Source organism: Nannospalax galili, unplaced genomic scaffold (genome assembly GCF_000622305.1).
Source record: "Nannospalax galili isolate Female #2095 unplaced genomic scaffold, S.galili_v1.0 scaffold161, whole genome shotgun sequence".
In the NCBI taxonomy this organism is placed as follows: domain Eukaryota; kingdom Metazoa; phylum Chordata; class Mammalia; order Rodentia; family Spalacidae; genus Nannospalax; species Nannospalax galili.
The window spans coordinates 3956469-3974175 of record NW_008348586.1 but is presented as its reverse complement, the minus strand read 5'-3'; the positions used below and the strand labels follow the sequence as shown (position 1 = coordinate 3974175).

General features: G+C 51.4%; 1 protein-coding gene across 2 annotated transcripts in view; it reads left to right on the top strand.

Annotated features, from left to right (window-relative positions):
* Window positions 1–17707, top strand: part of Sh3pxd2a (SH3 and PX domains 2A) — a 240031-nt gene that overhangs the window by 205585 nt on the left and 16739 nt on the right. For both annotated transcript variants that reach the window (XM_008845692.3, XM_029569679.1), the window contains 3 exons: window positions 7637–7750; window positions 11435–11518; window positions 16199–16316. In XM_008845692.3, the coding sequence (XP_008843914.2) occupies window positions 7637–7750; window positions 11435–11518; window positions 16199–16316 (316 nt within the window). The remainder of the gene's footprint in view (window positions 1–7636; window positions 7751–11434; window positions 11519–16198; window positions 16317–17707) is intronic.

Here is a 17707-nt window from a genome sequence, read left to right as displayed (position 1 = left end):
TCAGGAAATACTCAAAGTGTGAAAGGTGATTGAAAACACTTACCCCAATTCAGGACCACTCCCAACCCCCGTAGAGAATTATTATCCTGGTATACCAGTGAGGCTCACAGAGGACTAGTGACCTGGCCCAGTTAGGAAGTGGCGAAGCCAGGATCCAAACTGGGCCCAATCCCAGGACAAGCACAGCCTGGAGAATGGGGAGAGTCCAGGCCTCACAGAGGACACATGTCAACATCTGGAAGGACTAGGAGGATTTCAGAAGTGGAAGAAGGAACGGGTCTCCCTTCCTTTACAATCTGCTTTGTCCTAGGCGGAGCTGTGACCTTGTGGGCCTTTAGTAACATCCTAATTGTATACAGCTGGCCCCACTCTGTCCCTAATGAGCTAATTACCCTCCCTGCTTAAGGAGGCCATTGTGACCTGTAACCCTGGGGACAGCAGTGTCCTGGGAATGCCCATTGCTTCCTGCCATCCAAAGCCAAGTCCAGCCCCCTGCTGGAGAGGCTAAGGCTTAGCTGTTCTCCCATTTTCTCTCCCAGTGCCTCCCTCCTTTTCCTTCTGATCTATTCTCTTTCTTTGGTCTCTCTTTTTCTGTCTTACCTTGCATGGCAGCATTGGGAAGTCTCAATTAGAATCCACTCAAAAGGGCTTTGAAACTGACCAGACCCTTAACAAACAGCTGGATGGTCACCAGAGATTACCTGAGAGGAAGCATCTAGCTCCTGAGCCTGAGTGTTTCCTCCTAGGGCTGGACCAGGTAGTCTATACCTCCCACCCTGAGCTGAACATACTAGATTCGCCTCTTGGTTTGATTCTGTCTTCTCTCTAGTTGGCACCTGGACTAAAGGGGCTGGCTCTTGAGGCCTACCAAACAGGACTGGCCATGAATGGCAGGGGACCTTGCTGCCCTGTGGACCTTTGCTTCCTGGAAAGAACTGGGTGCTAGCCCTTGGCACTGCAGAGACACGACTCTGGGGAAGGAGGAGGTGCAGAGGCACTACAGGAGTTGGGAGTGGTTTGGCCAGTTTGCTCTTCTAGATGATTCTTCTAGCCAGGGGCTCTGCCCTGAAACACAAGGTTGTTTCTCAGGGCCCTCTGGAACAGGTCCTTCTGCAGTTTCCCATTTTGAATCCCGTGCCTGCCCCTGTGGGCCCTCTAAGACCTGCCAAACCATGGGCATGTCAGCCATCTCAGGGCAGGACTGCCAGGCTGGGCTATGGGGCACTGTACAACAGCATCTTGAAATCAGCCTAGGCCCCTTAGAAGGTCTCCACCATCTCCTGCTACCCCATGTCCACTGTCTCACCCCTGACAAGAGCCAGCCCCCCTTTACCTGGGAATCAGCTGACTTCTCAAGGAAGAGGTCATGTGTGGCTGCCACCCATTGAAGGATGAGTTAATGTGGAGAGGAGAGAGGAAGCTGCTGAGTTTTTGTCTTGGGGAGTTATGCAGAGAAAAGGTTGACACCAGCTCAGCTGTGGGCACCTCCACTGAGGCAAGATGGACAGGCTGAAACACTGCTTAAGTGGGCACAAGAGAACATGGGCAGAAGTGCCTACCTGGCTCCATGCAGAGCCTCCCTGGGTTTGTTCCCATCCACAGCTGCTGGTAAGCCTCTCACAGGTGCCAGTGGCAGCAGCAGGAGCCAGCAAGGCCTGCGGAGTTCCCAGATGCAAGCATAACACATGTACCTTTCCTGCAATGCCTAAGTATATGCCTGGACAAAGGTACACATGTGAGTACATGGGGATAAGTATGCATGTTTATCCACTTATGTGTGAGTGGGTACATGTGTCCTTGGGGAGCCAAAGGACAGAAGCCAGGCTGAGAGTGACCCTGAAACATTTCTGGGTAAGGAGGAACCACCAGGGATAGCTTCCCTCTGACTGTTTCTTATTGTTTTTTGTGATCACTGTTGTAGGACAGATCTTCCATTATTATAGTGTCTGAAGACAGCCTGTAATCAGAGTAGGGTAGATGCACACACCCATATCGGCTCGCTAGGGTGCATCAATGCCACCTGCCCACCTGTCCTGCTCATGTGGAAAGCAGACTACCCCAGCCACCCATGGGATGCTGAGTCTTAATGATTGACAGCCCCCACCACACAGAATAGCTCAACCCAGCCACTGTTGTATTCTCCTCTCTCTGCCCTTGGGAAATGAGCTCCATTAGCTACTATCATGACAGAAAGGAGACTGAGACTCAGAGATTTTTAGTAACTTACCCAAGGTCACACAGCTAAATTTATCAAGCCAATATAACATAAGTGCCAGTACTCAGGAACCCAGTATGCTCCAGAGATCACCTGTACCCTCATGCATGCTACATCTCTGTAGCAGCTGAGACAAGGAACCCCAGCTGGCCTCCCTTGGTTTTAAGCCGAACTTCCTCATCTCGTAAAGTGGGAAACTTAATGACAATGACATTATTTGTCAAGGTCCTTGAAGACTAAATAAAATGATGTATGTCAGGCCTAGTACCAGACAGAGCATTCTCTCTGTGTTTTCCTGCAACTGTGTATGTATATATATGCATGCATGTATGGACCTAGCTTTGTTCCCTCATCCACATGTACCCACTCACACATAAGTGGATAAACATGCATACTTATCCCCATGTACTCACATGTGTACCTTTGTCCAGGCATATACTTAGGCATTGCAGGAAAGGTGCATGTGTTATGCTTGCATCTGGGAACCCCGCAGGCCTTGCTGGCTCCTGCTGCTGCCACTGGCACCTGTGAGAGGCTTACCAGCAGCTGTGGATGGGAACAAACCCAAGGAGGCTCTGCATGGAGCCAGGTAGGCACTTCTGCCCATGTTCTCTTGTGCCCACTTAAGCAGTGTTTCAGCCTGTCCATCTTGCCTCAGTGGAGGTGCCCACAGCTGAGCTGGTGTCAACCTTTTCTCTACAGCCATCGTCTGACCTGATACCAACCTGCAAGTATTGGGTCTGTAGTAGACACCTAGGCTAGTGTTCCTAGGCAGTGCTGGCCACCAGCCTGTGAGGATGGTGATGATCTCAGCCCAGGTACTGGGACTAAGCAAGAGAAGGAAGTCCTAAGTCGCTGTGTAGGAAAGTGAAGATGCTTAAGTGTGGCCAGATACCTCAGAAGCTTCTGGCATGTCATATTTCAAAGAAGGCGTCTAGAGATGGTATTGGGGTACACAGGAACCCAGTGCTCCCATTCACTGGGCACCACTGACATCCATTCAGCCTCTCAGCAAGTCTTTGTCCAGCCCCCACACCAAGTACCAAGGCCTGTACAGCAGAGGTAGGCCAGGGTACCAGGCCTGCCCCTGCCCAAAGAAGCATCCTCCATCCACACCCTGGCTCCATAGGAAGGGAGGCAGCAGCATGCACAAAGAAGAATTCCCACAAGGGGAAATTAGGGGAGAAGGGCCCTGGGGTGACAGCCCCTTGAGACAAGGACAAAGGACCATACAGGAGGGGGAGGGTAGGAGCAAGAATGTGATAGGCCTGGGGACCTGCCTCCTGGAAGTTCAGATATCAACTGGGTTAGATAGGACTAATGAGGAAGATTCCTCCCTAAGAAAGTGGGCGTTCCAGGTCTCACAGTCACATGCAGATGAAACATCCTCCCCAACATCCCCTACAAGCCACCTAGTGCACTATGACTTGCCTTAGGTGGATGGGGCTTTAGAGGTCAGCAGGAGAAGGATCTGAGAGGTGTGGGAGCCACCATATTGTTCTCGGCATCAGACCTAGGCCTGGGGATGCACATGTGAGCTTTGGCTTTCAAGAACCTCTCAAATGTCACCACAGGTTGGACGCTATAGTGACTACTCCTTGAGTTCTTGAGGGTTCTCCTGGTGAGCAGGTTTTGGGTGAGTGACTAGTTGCCTAAAGGACTCAGTCCCCACCCTCTGAGGTCTGCAGCAGCAGGTACCTAGCTGACTCTTGTTCTCCAGGCATGGCTTACTTGGGGACATTGAATGGTCATGCTTAGTGATCCTTAGGGAAGACTAGTGAGAATGGTAGAAACTAAACCATACAGGAAGTTCCTTGATTCATAGCAGTGAGAAATTCCAGCTGGGATGATCTGACTTTAGCACACAGAACCAGGAGCCCTGAAGATGTCTATCAGGACGCTGGCTCTCATGCACTCCCCATCCCTGTGTACCATGCCCCCCCCATAGTTCTACTTTTTGTGGGACTCGGGGTTCAGAGCATCAAAGCATCTGTGATCAGTTCCTGAAAACACCCCTGAGCAGCCTTGTTGAGGGTCACAGACCTGTCCCTGAACTATCACAAGGAAATGACAGGCCACTCAGGATTTGGGCCAAATATACCAATTTCTGTGGTAAAAGGAGGGCCACATGATACAAAACCTGGTGAAGTGGGGCATCCCTCTTCCATGATCTCCAGCCAGGATCTGTGGAAGAACTACTTGCACAGGGACCTTTGGGGAGACTTTAGAGTTCCAAAAGTGCTTCTCCAGAGGCTGAGTGAGGAGATAGTCCAGGCAGGGAGCTCTGTAAAGTCCATGTCCTCTGGCTGCTTTGGGGATCTGCCTTTGAGCAACCAAGCCATTGTTGAGGCTTCAGGGAGGACGGTGGTGCTGCTGCAAACTGCTCTATCAGTGGCCTCAGGCAGGATGGTGTTCAGATATACTAATGACCACAAGTGAGGTGAAGGAAGCCCATGCCTATCCCCAGGCAAGACATGGGGATTGACACACAAGCTTATATAGTATTTCAGCCACCTGACTCTGGCAGAGGAGTAGAAAGGTTTCCACTCCAAACCTAGGGTCATGGAGTAGTTGGTATGCTTGCTATCCCCATGACTGCCTCCTTGCTTCTCTCCATGAGTGGGTGACCAGAGCTCTTTGACACCTGCTAGCCATCTCTACAAAGAGTAGACAGAGAAACCTCCTTGGACCTCAAAATGGAGACAGCCTGCTGTTTTTTGACCAACTCTTGGTGCTTAGGAGTCTTCCTGATTCAAAGAGGTAGAAAGTAAAAACCCTCTCTTCATATCCATGAATGGTGGTTCTGTCACTCTTCCTCCTACCACCGACAGCATAAGTGTTGGCCTCTTGTTGCTCAGATGTCAGGACATTCTAGGTACAAACAAAGGGTGAGCAGGGACCTCCCACAACCAAGAACCACCTCCAGTCTGCTCTTGGCCTCAAAGTGAGCATCCATTTCCCACTGTCACTAATTTTCAAGGGTGCTGAAAGCACATCTAACTCTTGTCAGTTCACAGGGTATGAGCCAGGACCTAGTCTCTTTCTGCAGAAACTGACTGAGCCCCTTTGTCTGGTGCCCCAGCAGCCACATCTATCCCCAGAGGAAGGGAAAAGCTAGGGGGTGTCAATAGAGTATCCCTAGCTTCTGGCCTGCCGCTACCCTGTCCCCACAAGTGGGTCCTAGTACCTTCCTGTCCTGAATTGCTCAGTGGCCTCAGTTCTCTCATAAGAAGTCAAGCCTCTCTTCTGCCTTGACCCAGAGACCCATCATCTTGTAGATTGGCCCAGCTACCTTTTTCTGGTCCAAGTGATGAGCCAGATGTCAAAGTCCTCAGGGCCTTTGGAAAGAAAACCTAGATGAGAAGGTTCCATGGAGATTGCCTGTATGGCTTGTCCTGCCGTGGCAAGCACAGTGCAGGAGTAAGAGTCCAATACTCAAATTCTAGTCACTATGTACATGGTGTCTCATTTCCTCTGTATCTGTGACCATAGCGACCATAGCAGGAGGCGTCCAGGGCATGGGCAGTCCAAATGAGCAATCTTGGAAGGGTCAGAATTTGAAGCCAGACCCTGTTAGACCTGTGGCATCACTTCCACCAGCAATGGCAGCACATGCCCAGTTCTTCCTGACTGATAGCTTATGACTCCCAGACCCAGGCTGCCTTCTTCAGACTTGTATGGGCTGTGTCAGGGGAAGGCCTTGGTTACTATGGTTGCCAGACCTGGGAGAAGGCCCAAGGAGCAGAGGGACTAGACCTGGGGTTTGGGAGAAGGACTCCTGCTGCCCTCTTTTTCACTCTGGGAAGAAATGGATACTTATAGGCTACTAGCAAGGGCCCTGGATCATGGCATTTGAGCCAGAGAATTGCTCCAACCCCCTCTGTGACAGAGGAAGCCGAGACTCTGCAAAGTCAATAACCCAACCAAGGCCTCTGAGGCAAACAGGCCAGGGCCTCAGTGGGCTCTGCAGAACTGCAAGCAAAGGATTGTGAAGTTGGAATAGCATTCAGGGCTAGGCCACAGTTTATTAGAAAACCCAGGTTTTTTCTAAGGGACAGTGAGAACCTAGTTGAAGACCTAGAAAATGACTTAGGTTCTAAGGCCTGGCCATCTGGGATGGAGCTGGTTGGTCTTCCTTGTCTCTCTATTCTCATTGGGCAGCCTCCTCCATCTTCCTAGGCTCAGCCCAGTTTGGGGGTGCCTGAGAGGAATGCCACTGTGCCGCCTCCTCAGGCTGCCACTTTCTGCTGCCCGAGGAGAAAACATGTAGCCTCTGGACGGGATCTAGAGAACTCTGTCTTAAACAGAAAGGAGATGTACCAGATTCCATGGAGAACAAAAGAGAATCAGACAGGGGAGGAAGGACCTCCAGGAAGGGTCTGACAACAACCAGGGGTCCCAAGACCTGGGGGCTCAGACATTTTGTTCTGTAACTGATTTATGAATGAATGAACAAATGAGTGAGCAAGCATTATGAATGAACAGGAGACATGAATGAGCCTTTCTCATGTGGCCCTGATTGTCAGAAGTCACATGAGGATGCAGTGCCCACTTACTGTGATTGCAGTGTCAACACACTTCAAGGGCAGCTGTGAGTAGCTGAAGTGGAAACACCGCTGACCCGTGCTAGGGAAAAGGAAACAGCTGACTGTCAGTCCAGAGGCCTTCAGAACCAAAACCACTGCTCAACTCCATACCAATGGGGATAATGGGGGCTGGAGAGATGGCTCAGTGGTTAAGAACACTAATTGTTCTTGCAGAAGACCCGGGTTTGAATCCCAGCACCTATATGGCAGCTAACAACTGTCCGTAACTCCAGTTCCAGGGGATCCAACAGCCTCTTCTGTCCTCTGCAGGCATTGCACCACACAGGTGCACTCACATGCAGGCCTAACACATACAAATAAAATAAAAATAATAAATAAATTTTTTTTTAAAAATGGGGCACACACCTTTAATCCCAGCACTCGGGAGGCAGAGGCAGGGGGATCTCTGTGAGTTCAAAGCCTGGTCTACATAGTGAGTTCCAGGACAGCTGGGGCTGCAGGGAGACCCTGTCTCAAAAAGACCAAAAAAAAAGAAAGGGGGGGCTAATGGGTAGAAAGATCCAGGTGGCCCATTCTTAGACAGAGCTCACCTCACCTCTCCTGTAAGACGTAGTCCACACGTGAGGGATACTGTTGTTTCTGCTCCATGCATGCACAAGAGTGGGTGAGCGTCTACCAGGCTCTCTTCTCAGAGAGTGTATTAGTCTTTTCTACCATAGATGAGATGCAAGTCTCTTAAGGCATTTGCCTGGTGCCCAGGTTGTCTGGCTCCATGCCTTGCCCACTAGCCACTCCTTCCCTCCCTCCTCCTGGCCCCAACCTGCCTTCACTATCCTGCAGGAACTCAGTCTGTCCTCTCATGTCCCCTCTGCAGGCTGGTGGTTTGTGAGCACCTCTGAAGAGCAGGGTTGGGTCCCTGCCACCTACTTGGAAGCCCAGAATGGCACACGGGACGACTCGGACATCAACACCTCCAAGACTGGGGAAGGTGAGGGCCTATGGGTTTTCAGAGAGGAGGGTAGTAAGGCTGGACTGAAGGGTCAGCTATTTGGGGTCAGCCCATCCTGGAGGTAATTCCCCTACTCTTCTCTCTAAGCCATCTGAACTCCTAAAGTGGGTTGGACTATACCCAGTCCCCTTCCATTGGGATCCATTTACTGAGGCCAACCCACCAGCTTACTTCCTACCTGGGCCCATCTTTGCCAACCCCCACATGGGGCACAGAATAGGGAAAATTCTACTGGGTTGTGGACCTCAGACTTTGGCAACTTTGGGGTAGAGAACAGACTTAAAGCTAGAAACCACTAGAAAGTTCATTCCCAGAAACCCTAGGCTTCTCCTAAGGAACCCCTCACAGACCTGCCTTCACTCCCAGCCCCACGCTGTGATTTCCCCCAGGTGATTATGTGGACATGACTTCTGCTGTGCATAGTCTTCCTCAATAACCCCTACTCTGAGTACTGGCAGCCTGGCCAATGGTACAGACCCACGCTAGCCTGTTAGCAACCTCTCAACTTTTCACGGACTGGGGGCATTAAGACTCCTACACAGTCACTCTGGTTGGCTGGCTCTGGCTCCATGAGGCTGTTCTGAGTGTTTCTTCATGCATTTCACAGAGACTGCCTCTGCCTACTAAGCTAGCACTACCCCAGTAAGTCTGAGCTAGTTCCCACCTCCCTGCTCCTAATGCCTTTCAAACTTCTGTGGCCTGGCAGCAGGAATTCTTTCCCTAAGGGTCAACAGGGATGATTCAGATGGTTGTGTCTGAGGCTAGAAAGATGTAAGCCTACCACCCACCTCCTGTCCCCACCTCCCTACTGCCCAGGTCAACATACACAGCTTACCAAGCACCAGCTCCTCAATTCACCCTTCCCCAAGTTGTCAGCCACTCTGCTGGTGCTTGCGGTCCCACCCTTCTTCCTGTGTCAGTACTTTATTTCAGCCCTACAATTAGAGCAGGGCCTCTGCAACGCCATCAACCTTGTGACAGGCCTCCAGACCCTCGGCCTCCTTGGGAAGAGCTGGGGCATTCAGACTGAGCTCTCCCCTGAGCCCTTGGGCTGAGTCTACATCTCCACTCCGAGTCTATCATCCAATCTGTCTGCTGTCTCCAGACCTTGCCTCCTACCTAGTACCCTATCTTCAAGGTAAACCTGGGCCTTTCAGTAACAGCAGCTCCCTGGGTGTGGTGATACACACCTGTGATCCTAGTACTTGAGAGGTAGAGGCACGAAGATCAGGAGTTCAGGCCATCTTTGACTACATAGCAAGTTCAAGGCCAGCCTGGGCTACAGGGGACTCTTTCAAAAAAAATAAAACTACTCAAAAGGCCCCAATGTCAGACCAATGGCAAATCCTTCTTACCCACCCTGGTAGATGATATATGTCATATTTCCAAATACAAGGACAGAGGCTCAAAATGTTTAGTTATACATTTGTCTTCATTAGTTTGTATACAAGTGATCCTCACCACTGCACCATGCACCTGCCTGTGGAATATCCTCTCCTGAATAGGGAAGGTCACTCTGGGCTCATCAGAGAGAGTGTGTGATAGAAAAGGCTGCACTAGGAAGGGCAGAGAAGGGGTAGTGGGTAGCAGTAGAGACCCCAGACACTGAGCAGGAACAAGAGCATGAAGAGGCCCAGCAGGCCTAGTGAGAACAGAGCGTGAGTGCTTTGCGTGGAACAAAAATAATAGCAGATTGTGCTAGTTAGGTTTATTTTGCTGCAGTGAACACCATGACCAAAAGTAACTTGGGAAGGAAAGGGTTTATTTCCTCTTATAGGTTATAACCCATCATCCAGGGAAGCCAAGGCAGGAGCTTGAAGCAGAAACCATGGGGGAGCACTGCTTACTGGCTTGCTCCCTGGCTTCTGTTCATTTAGCTTTCTTATATAACCCAAGACCCCCTGTCTAGGGATAGTACCACCCCTAGGTGAGCTGGGCCCTCCTACATCAATTAGCAGTCAAGAAAATGCCCCCACAGACATGGCCACAGGCCAATCTAATGAAGACAATCTCCCAATTGAAACTCTGTCAGATAGCTCTGGGCTGTGTCAGATTGACAGCTGATGCTAACTGGAAGACTCTGACCTTAATGGAGTAGGAATTAGGCAGCCAGGACACCTTCCATGTTCCCAGGTGTGTGTATATGAGTGTATATGTGCACCCATCCTGTCTCTCCTCTGCATGCTTCTGGTAGGACCTGCGTGCCAGCACCTCTGACCACAGCTTGGGAAGCTCCTGCCCAGATCCACAGAAAGACTTAGCTCTAGGAACACCATAGCTGCTTCTTCATCACACCCTACTGGAACACTTCCCATAAGACCTGATTAATATTCCCAGCATCCTTTTAGACTTTGTCTTAGCCCATTTTAGAGCAGGAGATGTCACCCTATGACCAATGAGATCACAGTGCCCCTTCATACCTTGTCTCAGCCCATGTTCGAGCAGAAGACATCACCTTCTGACAGACAAGGACACAGAACCTCCATAGGTTAACAGAAGGACTATGAGTGGGACTGGGCTGGAGCCTACACTGGTATCCTGTTGTCTGGCATCTATAAGAAGCAGGTTGCACAGGTCACTCTCCTCCCAAGGAGAGCAGATACTCCCAGGTTTTACTGGGGTTTGGCCCAGGCATGTGTGTGTGTGTGTGTCTGTGTGTGTGTGTGTCTGTGTGTATGTATGTATTACTTTTACACTCTCTACCAGCCAGCCCACCTCACCAGAACCAGGCAGCCTAGCAGCTTCCCTTGGTGCTAGGAGGTAAGTCCAGCTGGCACTCTGGAGCCCTGGTCCAGTGTCCATTCCCTTAGGAAGGCAGGACATGTAAAGCCATGCCTGAGCACAGGGGGGCATGGTAGCTCAGCATTCACTGCAGGACAATTGCCAGGTCCAGGCAAAGCTGTCTTGAGCAGTGAGAAGCTAGGCTAGGGAGATATGGTCTCTGTCATCAGAGACATAAATGGATGCATGGTGGAGAAGAGCCTGACCTGTGGCATCTTCCATATGCATTTCATTCAGCAAACCTTTCCTGGGCCAGTACCTGACTCTGTAAGGCCTAGGGACACAGAGACATAAGGCAAAGTTATTGCCCTCAACAGACCCCCACCAAGTGAGGACAAATAAGAAAGCAAAGATATAAATCAGTCCAGTGTAGGGAGACCCCCGGGTCTACAAGAAAGCCACTATCTCCCCTGGGTACACATCCCTCCCCACACGGTGTTCAGTCTATGGTGGCAAGTTCACGGTCATGCTTGGTGAGTGAGCAGATATCAGTACACTCTAGGACCCAGAGGAGCAATGATTTTCCCCTCCATCCCTAAGGCTGCAATTGAGGGGCTCCCCTCCCTGGGCTGGTATGCAGGACCCTTCCCATCTCTAAGGTACTGAGGCCTATAATTCATTAGTCCATTCCTAGATTCAGGGGTAGAAGCTGAGTGGTTTGAATGTTTCTCCACAGACTGACCATGCCACCTGGCAGGTCATTCCTCATGGAGCTGGAGTGTGCCCCTCAGTTCAGTCTAGGTGATGGGAACTAGGCAATGTGGACACACCGCCTTCCCTCATACCCTCCACCCTCCACCATCCCCTCTCATCCTCATCTCCATTCTCTCCACCGGTTCGGTTCGTGTGGGCCGTGGGCTCCATCACCATCTCTCACGCCAGTGTCCAAGAGACGCAAAGCCCATCTGCGGCGCCTGGATCGCCGGTGGACCCTGGGCGGGATGGTCAACAGGCAGCACAGCCGAGGTGACTGTGGGCACCTGCCTCTCCTCCCCGTAGCAGCTGTGTGTCGCTCACTAACACCTTCTTCTTTTCGTGTTCTGCTCTACCTGTGGCCTCCTGACTCACCCAGATTAGGCCAGACTTTTCTCTCACTCTCTGCAGCTTGGAGTGGGGACAAGGCCTTGCTTGGGAATTGGAATGGCTCTAGGGGCAGCTCTGGCATGCTAGTTCCCTGGGGATTGGGGTCGTGGGACTTAGGATGTGGTTATGTGTCCCCCAGAAAGGAAGAGAGGAGAGGGATGAGAAAGTTTGTGGGTCTCAAAAAAAAGGCCACCTGTATATCATATCCTCAGCACTGCATAGTAGAGACCAAGAGTGTCTCTGTCTCTGCAAAGTTTCCCATTCTCTGTCTTTCACCGCCTCCTTTCACTGATAAAGACTCCCTTGGCCATTGCTTGAAAATTGAGTAGAAAATTGAGCCATCCCACAGTTCTTTTTCAGTCAGCTCTACTTGAACTCCAAAGGGCACAGAAGCCAGACCCATCGTTGTCCCAATCGGCTCTGATGAGGAGGGGTCATGCCCCAACAGGAGCAGTAGCCTCTGGGACCTCAAGAGGGGCCCGATCAAGAGGATTCCAGGGAGGCCCTGGGCTGACTGGGGAGCTGAGGCATTTGCTAATTCAGAGCTTTCTGGCCTAGAGCCTTCCTAACATCCAGGAACATGGGGGGTGGGGAGCCTCCAGAGGCCCCCCTAAACATCTGCTGACTTTCAGACTTGTGGGTGCTCAGTCTCTCCTTTCACACAGTAGAGCAGAGCATGTGCTCTTTGTGGTGATGACACAGCTAGAAGAAGCTTGTCACCCCCGAGAGGAGTATGTAGTGAGCACAGGCCTTTCTATAAAACAGGGATGCCCAATGACTCACCCTCAAATGACAGCAAGAGTGTGTTTTGATACCTGCTGCAGAATGTCTGGACTCCAGGATAACTACAGCCAATGACTGGTTCAGAGTGTTGGCCTTAAAGAACCCAACTTGTCCTGAGGGCAGGACCTGGGCTGGACTCAGGGGGCTAATACAGGGCAGGGGTCCCAAACTGGAGAAGAGGCAACAGGCCAGATGTGATGCAAAGGCCACTCTAAAGCCAGGTGGGAGGGAACAACTCTGCCAGGAGGCTAGGCTGAGGCACAGCCTCCAGCCCTGGTAGCAAAGACAAATAGGATGTGGGCCCAGGATCACACAAGGAAAACAAAGGTTTGGGGCCTGTTCCACATAGCATCACATGCTGAGCCCCAGACATGCCTTTGCCTGCATGACCATGCAGATGCACAGGGACACACCCATGCACAGCCCTGAAGGCTACAGGAATGACTAGTACCTTGTCACATCTAACCTGCCCACCCAGCTGTGCATCCACAGTCCTGGGCACATGCCCACTCATAGGTAATTCCAGTGGTGCCATCACACACAGGCCCTATTCAGTCACAGATGCATCTTGCACACAACTAATAACTCACAGTCACATCAGTATACAGTTCTGCAGCAGTACACATAAGCATATGTGTGCATAACTTCTCATACCATAAATACACAGCATATTCAGTTAGGTACAATGGTACGTATAGATACAAATCTCCCAACTAATGCATAATTCTGTAGTCACACACACACACACACACACACACACGTGTGCTATGCTAGACCTTGCTCTATGAGCTATGCTAAATCAGGCAACTGAGGAAGACTTGTAGAGCTGTCTGGCAGGCACCACACTGGGAACAACAGCGCTGGAAGTAGAGGCCAACAATGGGTCATCAAGTAACTAGATCAGAAAAGGCAGTGCTTCCCGGGCCTTCTACTCCCCATCCTTTGCTGGCCAGGCCTTTGGAATCAATGGCCTCTCTGGTGGAAAGGTTGGAGGAGTTATAGGGGCCAGGAGGGAGCAGAGAGACTGCTGACAGAGGGGAAAGTATCTGGAAAGAGGAGGCTTCTGCGGTTTGGAAAGTGCAGGGCTTCCAGCCCCTGCCTCCAAAACTGGAACAGGCTGTCCACCTCCCCCAGCCTGCTCACCCACTGGCCGCCTGGCCAGTTCTTACCAGGGCAGAGGTGCCACTATCTCTGCATGGCATGATCTTAGGACCCAGGAGCCCTAACCAGTCCCTGAGCTACCTCAGTCTTCCCTCAACCCTGTCTCTGAAAGGGATATCTCTTGAGCCCCTGACCTACCTGTTGACCTAGCTACCTACAGAGACCATTTACATCTACCTGAACATTCCCTTGTCTGAACTCTCCCCTCAACCATGGGATCTATGACCGGTTCAGAAGTGAGATCTGTCTCTGCTTTTCCTTAGCTCACCTGTGAAGTGAGAGGGCCAAGACCCATGTCACCTCTGTATTTTATAACCTGTGTCTTCCCAGCCAAGCTACTCAAAGAGATGAGCAGGAAGAGGTGGTCTGACTGCTTAGCCCTGCCAGGGCCCCGGACCTGAATTCTCTGGTGTCCCACAGTGAACAGGGTAGAATGAGCCTCCATGCCAGTCAGAGCTTTTAATGGGCATGCATGAACTCCCAAGGGATGTGTCACCACAGCCCTAGAGCACAGGGCCTTTTGCAGATGCAACTCAGCTTTCTCTGGCCAGAATCAATATCCATGGTTCTGCCCCAAGGTTCTGGCACATAGGCTTTGTCCACCACATATACCTTAGAGGTTGTTGTGGCCAGACTTGGCAGCTGTGAGAGATTGAACCCACTCTGAATGGTCAAGGCCCTGTTCTCAGCTGTGGGGCAGGGCAGGGCAGGGTTCCTCTGATCTCCTAAGAAGGGCTGTCATTTTTCTTTTCAAAAGCAACTTTGCCTAGGAAAACTTTTCATGATAGCTTCCTGCTCGAACCACAGGCTTTTAAAAATAGCCCAGCCGAACAAAGGCAAAATGTGGAGCCTAGGCCTCGCCTTGCCCAGACCTCAGGCCCTGGATTTCCAGGCCTGGCACTGTCTGTAGTCATTGCCTAGGCTAGGGTTTATCATGCCCCACCGGAAAATGGAGCAGGCAAGAGAGCAGAGGGTTGGCCTGGAGCCTATGGAACTTCTCCAGGGCCCAAGTAAGAATCTGGCTGGGCAGGTTCTCAGGCACTGTTGGCTGCACTCCTGGGTAGAGCTGGGGTGGAAATCTGCAGGCCAGGAGCAGGGCCCTCCCTGGCTGATGCTGAGAAAGGCTTGTGGTTGAAAAGAGCATGCTGAGGAGCAGTGCAGCCTCCCACAGCTCTCATCCACCTTTTGTATTTCAGCAGCCTTTCAAGTGTGGTCCATTGCCCATCAGTTCCATTCAGCTCAGCACACAGTGCAAGGCTGCAGACAACAACCCAGTAATCCAGAGAATAAACATATGGCCCCCCAGCAGCAGGGCATCGGGGTGGAAGCTGCCCCCCACCCCAGGCTCAGGCAGACTGCCCAACAAGGTCCAGCCAAGGAGTCCAAGGGGGTGGTTGTCACAGCTGGGTGCCAGGAGCAGCAGGCGGCTCTGAGGCTGGCCTCCTGCTATTTTAAACTCCAAAGCAAGCTCCCACTCATTCTCCACTCAGCCTGCTGCATTCTTCACTGATGGAGTCCAGGCAACAGCCTCTACTGCTGTGTGATGAGTACCATCATAGCCTCCAGGAAGCATCCAGGACAGACAGGTTCAGGGCAGTCCTTCCAAGGACATCTCCAGATAACTAGTTCTTCCCTCCTCCCAAACAGGAGTGGAAAACATCTTCCTCCCTGGGTTCAGGAGCCATTCCATAGACAGTCTTACAGGAGGCAGACGACCTCACCCAATCAGCCATAGGTCCACCCAAGAGCTTGATGAGGATGATAGCACACCCCAGCACACTTTGAAGAAACACCTTGAAGCCTGAGCAAAGGCCCTGAGGGAGGCCAAGGGAAGCCCAAGGAGGTGCTTGCTGCTCAGTCTCCCCACCAAGCTCTTTCTGAGGTTCTCCAGTGTTGTGGAAAAACCACAAGGAAACCCCGAAAGCACATTGGGAGAGTGGAGCAGGCAGCTCTGTAGAGCAGGGACTGGGGGCCTTGAGATCAGCCTACCTGAGAGGACTTGGTAGCTCCGCATTCAGCCATAGGACCGTCATCTTAACAAAACCCACTATTCCTATAGAACTTGCACCATGGAACATTCTAGGGGAAATGCTGGGATCTGCTGCATTAATGGGACCAGGTGCTCGGTGAAGGCACTCCTAGAAGCATCTAGAAACCAAGGGACTATTTAAGAGGTTGAGGAAAGGACAGGGGTAGGAGAGTACATGTGGGGTACAAATGGGACATGGCATGTTTTGAGAAGGGGTATGCCAGGGTACCCAAGGCCTTCAGGAGACACCTAGCATTGATTTCAACTTTTTAACTTGGACCCTAGGAGAAGCAGTTTCCTCCAAACCCTGTGGCCTGGTGGAGGGCCTGACTTCATGCCACCTGGGGCTTTTCTGGGCGTCCTGGGATCCTGTCTGGTTTTGGCATCTACTGTAAACAGCAGTGGCCCTTTACTCTACAACCTCTCCTCTGCCCTCTGAATCCTGATCTCTCCTTTCCCTTCTCTGGAAAAGCCTGTGCTACCCCAGGGCACTTTAGCAAGCAGCTGAGTAAAACCAGGCTAGGGCAAAAGGGAACAGAAACTGTACTCCAACCTCAAATAATCTTGCTTTCTTGATCACCCACTCACAGAGGAGAAGTATGTGACCGTGCAGCCCTACACCAGCCAAAGCAAAGATGAGATTGGCTTCGAGAAGGGCGTCACCGTGGAGGTGATCCGGAAGAACTTGGAAGGCTGGTGGTACATCAGGTAGGAGCCTGGCAGGGTCCTGGGCTTCAGGTCTCAGTGTAGAGTAATTGCCACTACCTGATGGCAGGTAGATACTGAAGACAACTGTGTGCCAACTACACTCAGCTCACTGATTGTCTCCTGGGACCTAAAAATAGAGCCTGGGCCCTAGCTGCAGGGCAGAGGGGCCAGCTCAGCTGGCAAGCAGTGGTGCAATCCCTTCCCACACATCTGCCAAGACTTCAGCACATCTGCGTCCAGCCGTAGCTGCCTAGTCTGCTCCTCAGCTAGGATGGCCTGAAGCACCAGTCTCCACAGGCCCTGCTGAATCCCAGCAGGCTGCCTCTGCTGCTCACAGCTCAACACTGAAGTCCCAGACATGAGCCTCCAGTATCCATGTCCCTGGCAGGTGCAGGCCATGACACTGTACAGGGCTGGCTGTAAGGCTGGGAAGAAGCGAGACCTCTTCCTTCTCCCCCACCTCTCTCTCCCAGAGCCTAATCATACTTCCCAGCTGAGAAGTTCATTTGTGGGTGTGGTTAGGGATTGTCACCAGGGCTAACACCTGCCCTAATGGGGTTTGCACTCAGGAAGTTCCTTTGGAACAATTCAGCTGTGAAGAATTTGCCTAGCTTCTCTCACCTCTGTCTGCAACCCAGCTCACAGACAGTCCCCTGTGTTAGCTATGGGGATAGCTGCCTCAGTTCACACCTATCATTCCAGGCCCACTATGGTCTCCCTCAGAGGGCCAATGCTGGTTGTGGTATCCTGTGATCCATTGATGACACTCATGGGACTGTAGCTCAGAACACAGTACAACATGAGAGTCTCTTTTTAAATATTTTTATTTTATGTTCATAAGTGCATTACCTGCATATGTATAAATGCACCTGTGTCATGCAGTGCCTGTGGAGGTCATAGAGTATGTCAGATCCTCTGGACCTGGAGTTACAAACAGTTGTTAGCCACTATGTGGGTGCTGGGAATCCAACCCAGTTCCTCTGCAAGAGCAGCCAGTCCTCTTAACCACTGAGCCATCTTTCCAGCCCCCAGCATAGTAGTCTTAAAAGTTAGCCTGTGCTACAAGGAAGGATGCAGGTGACTTGACACTTAGTGTGAACTGATGAGATATAGCTTCTCCCATCACCCCTGCCCCAGTGCCTATCAGTCTAAAGGACTGGCATATCCCTTTCTGTCCATAGATGGCATGGGACTGTATACTTGCACATGTGTTGTCTAAAGAAACCAGCCCTAGTCTTTTGTTTCCTAAGCAATGAAAGCTAGAGCCAACCCAGAAATCCATCAGCCACAAGCCTGACTGGAAAGTCAGCAGACAATGCCAGCAGCCTGATGCATTTGCCTAGAAGTGATCAATCTCCATTCTCTCTCTCTCTCTCTCTCTCTCTCTCTCT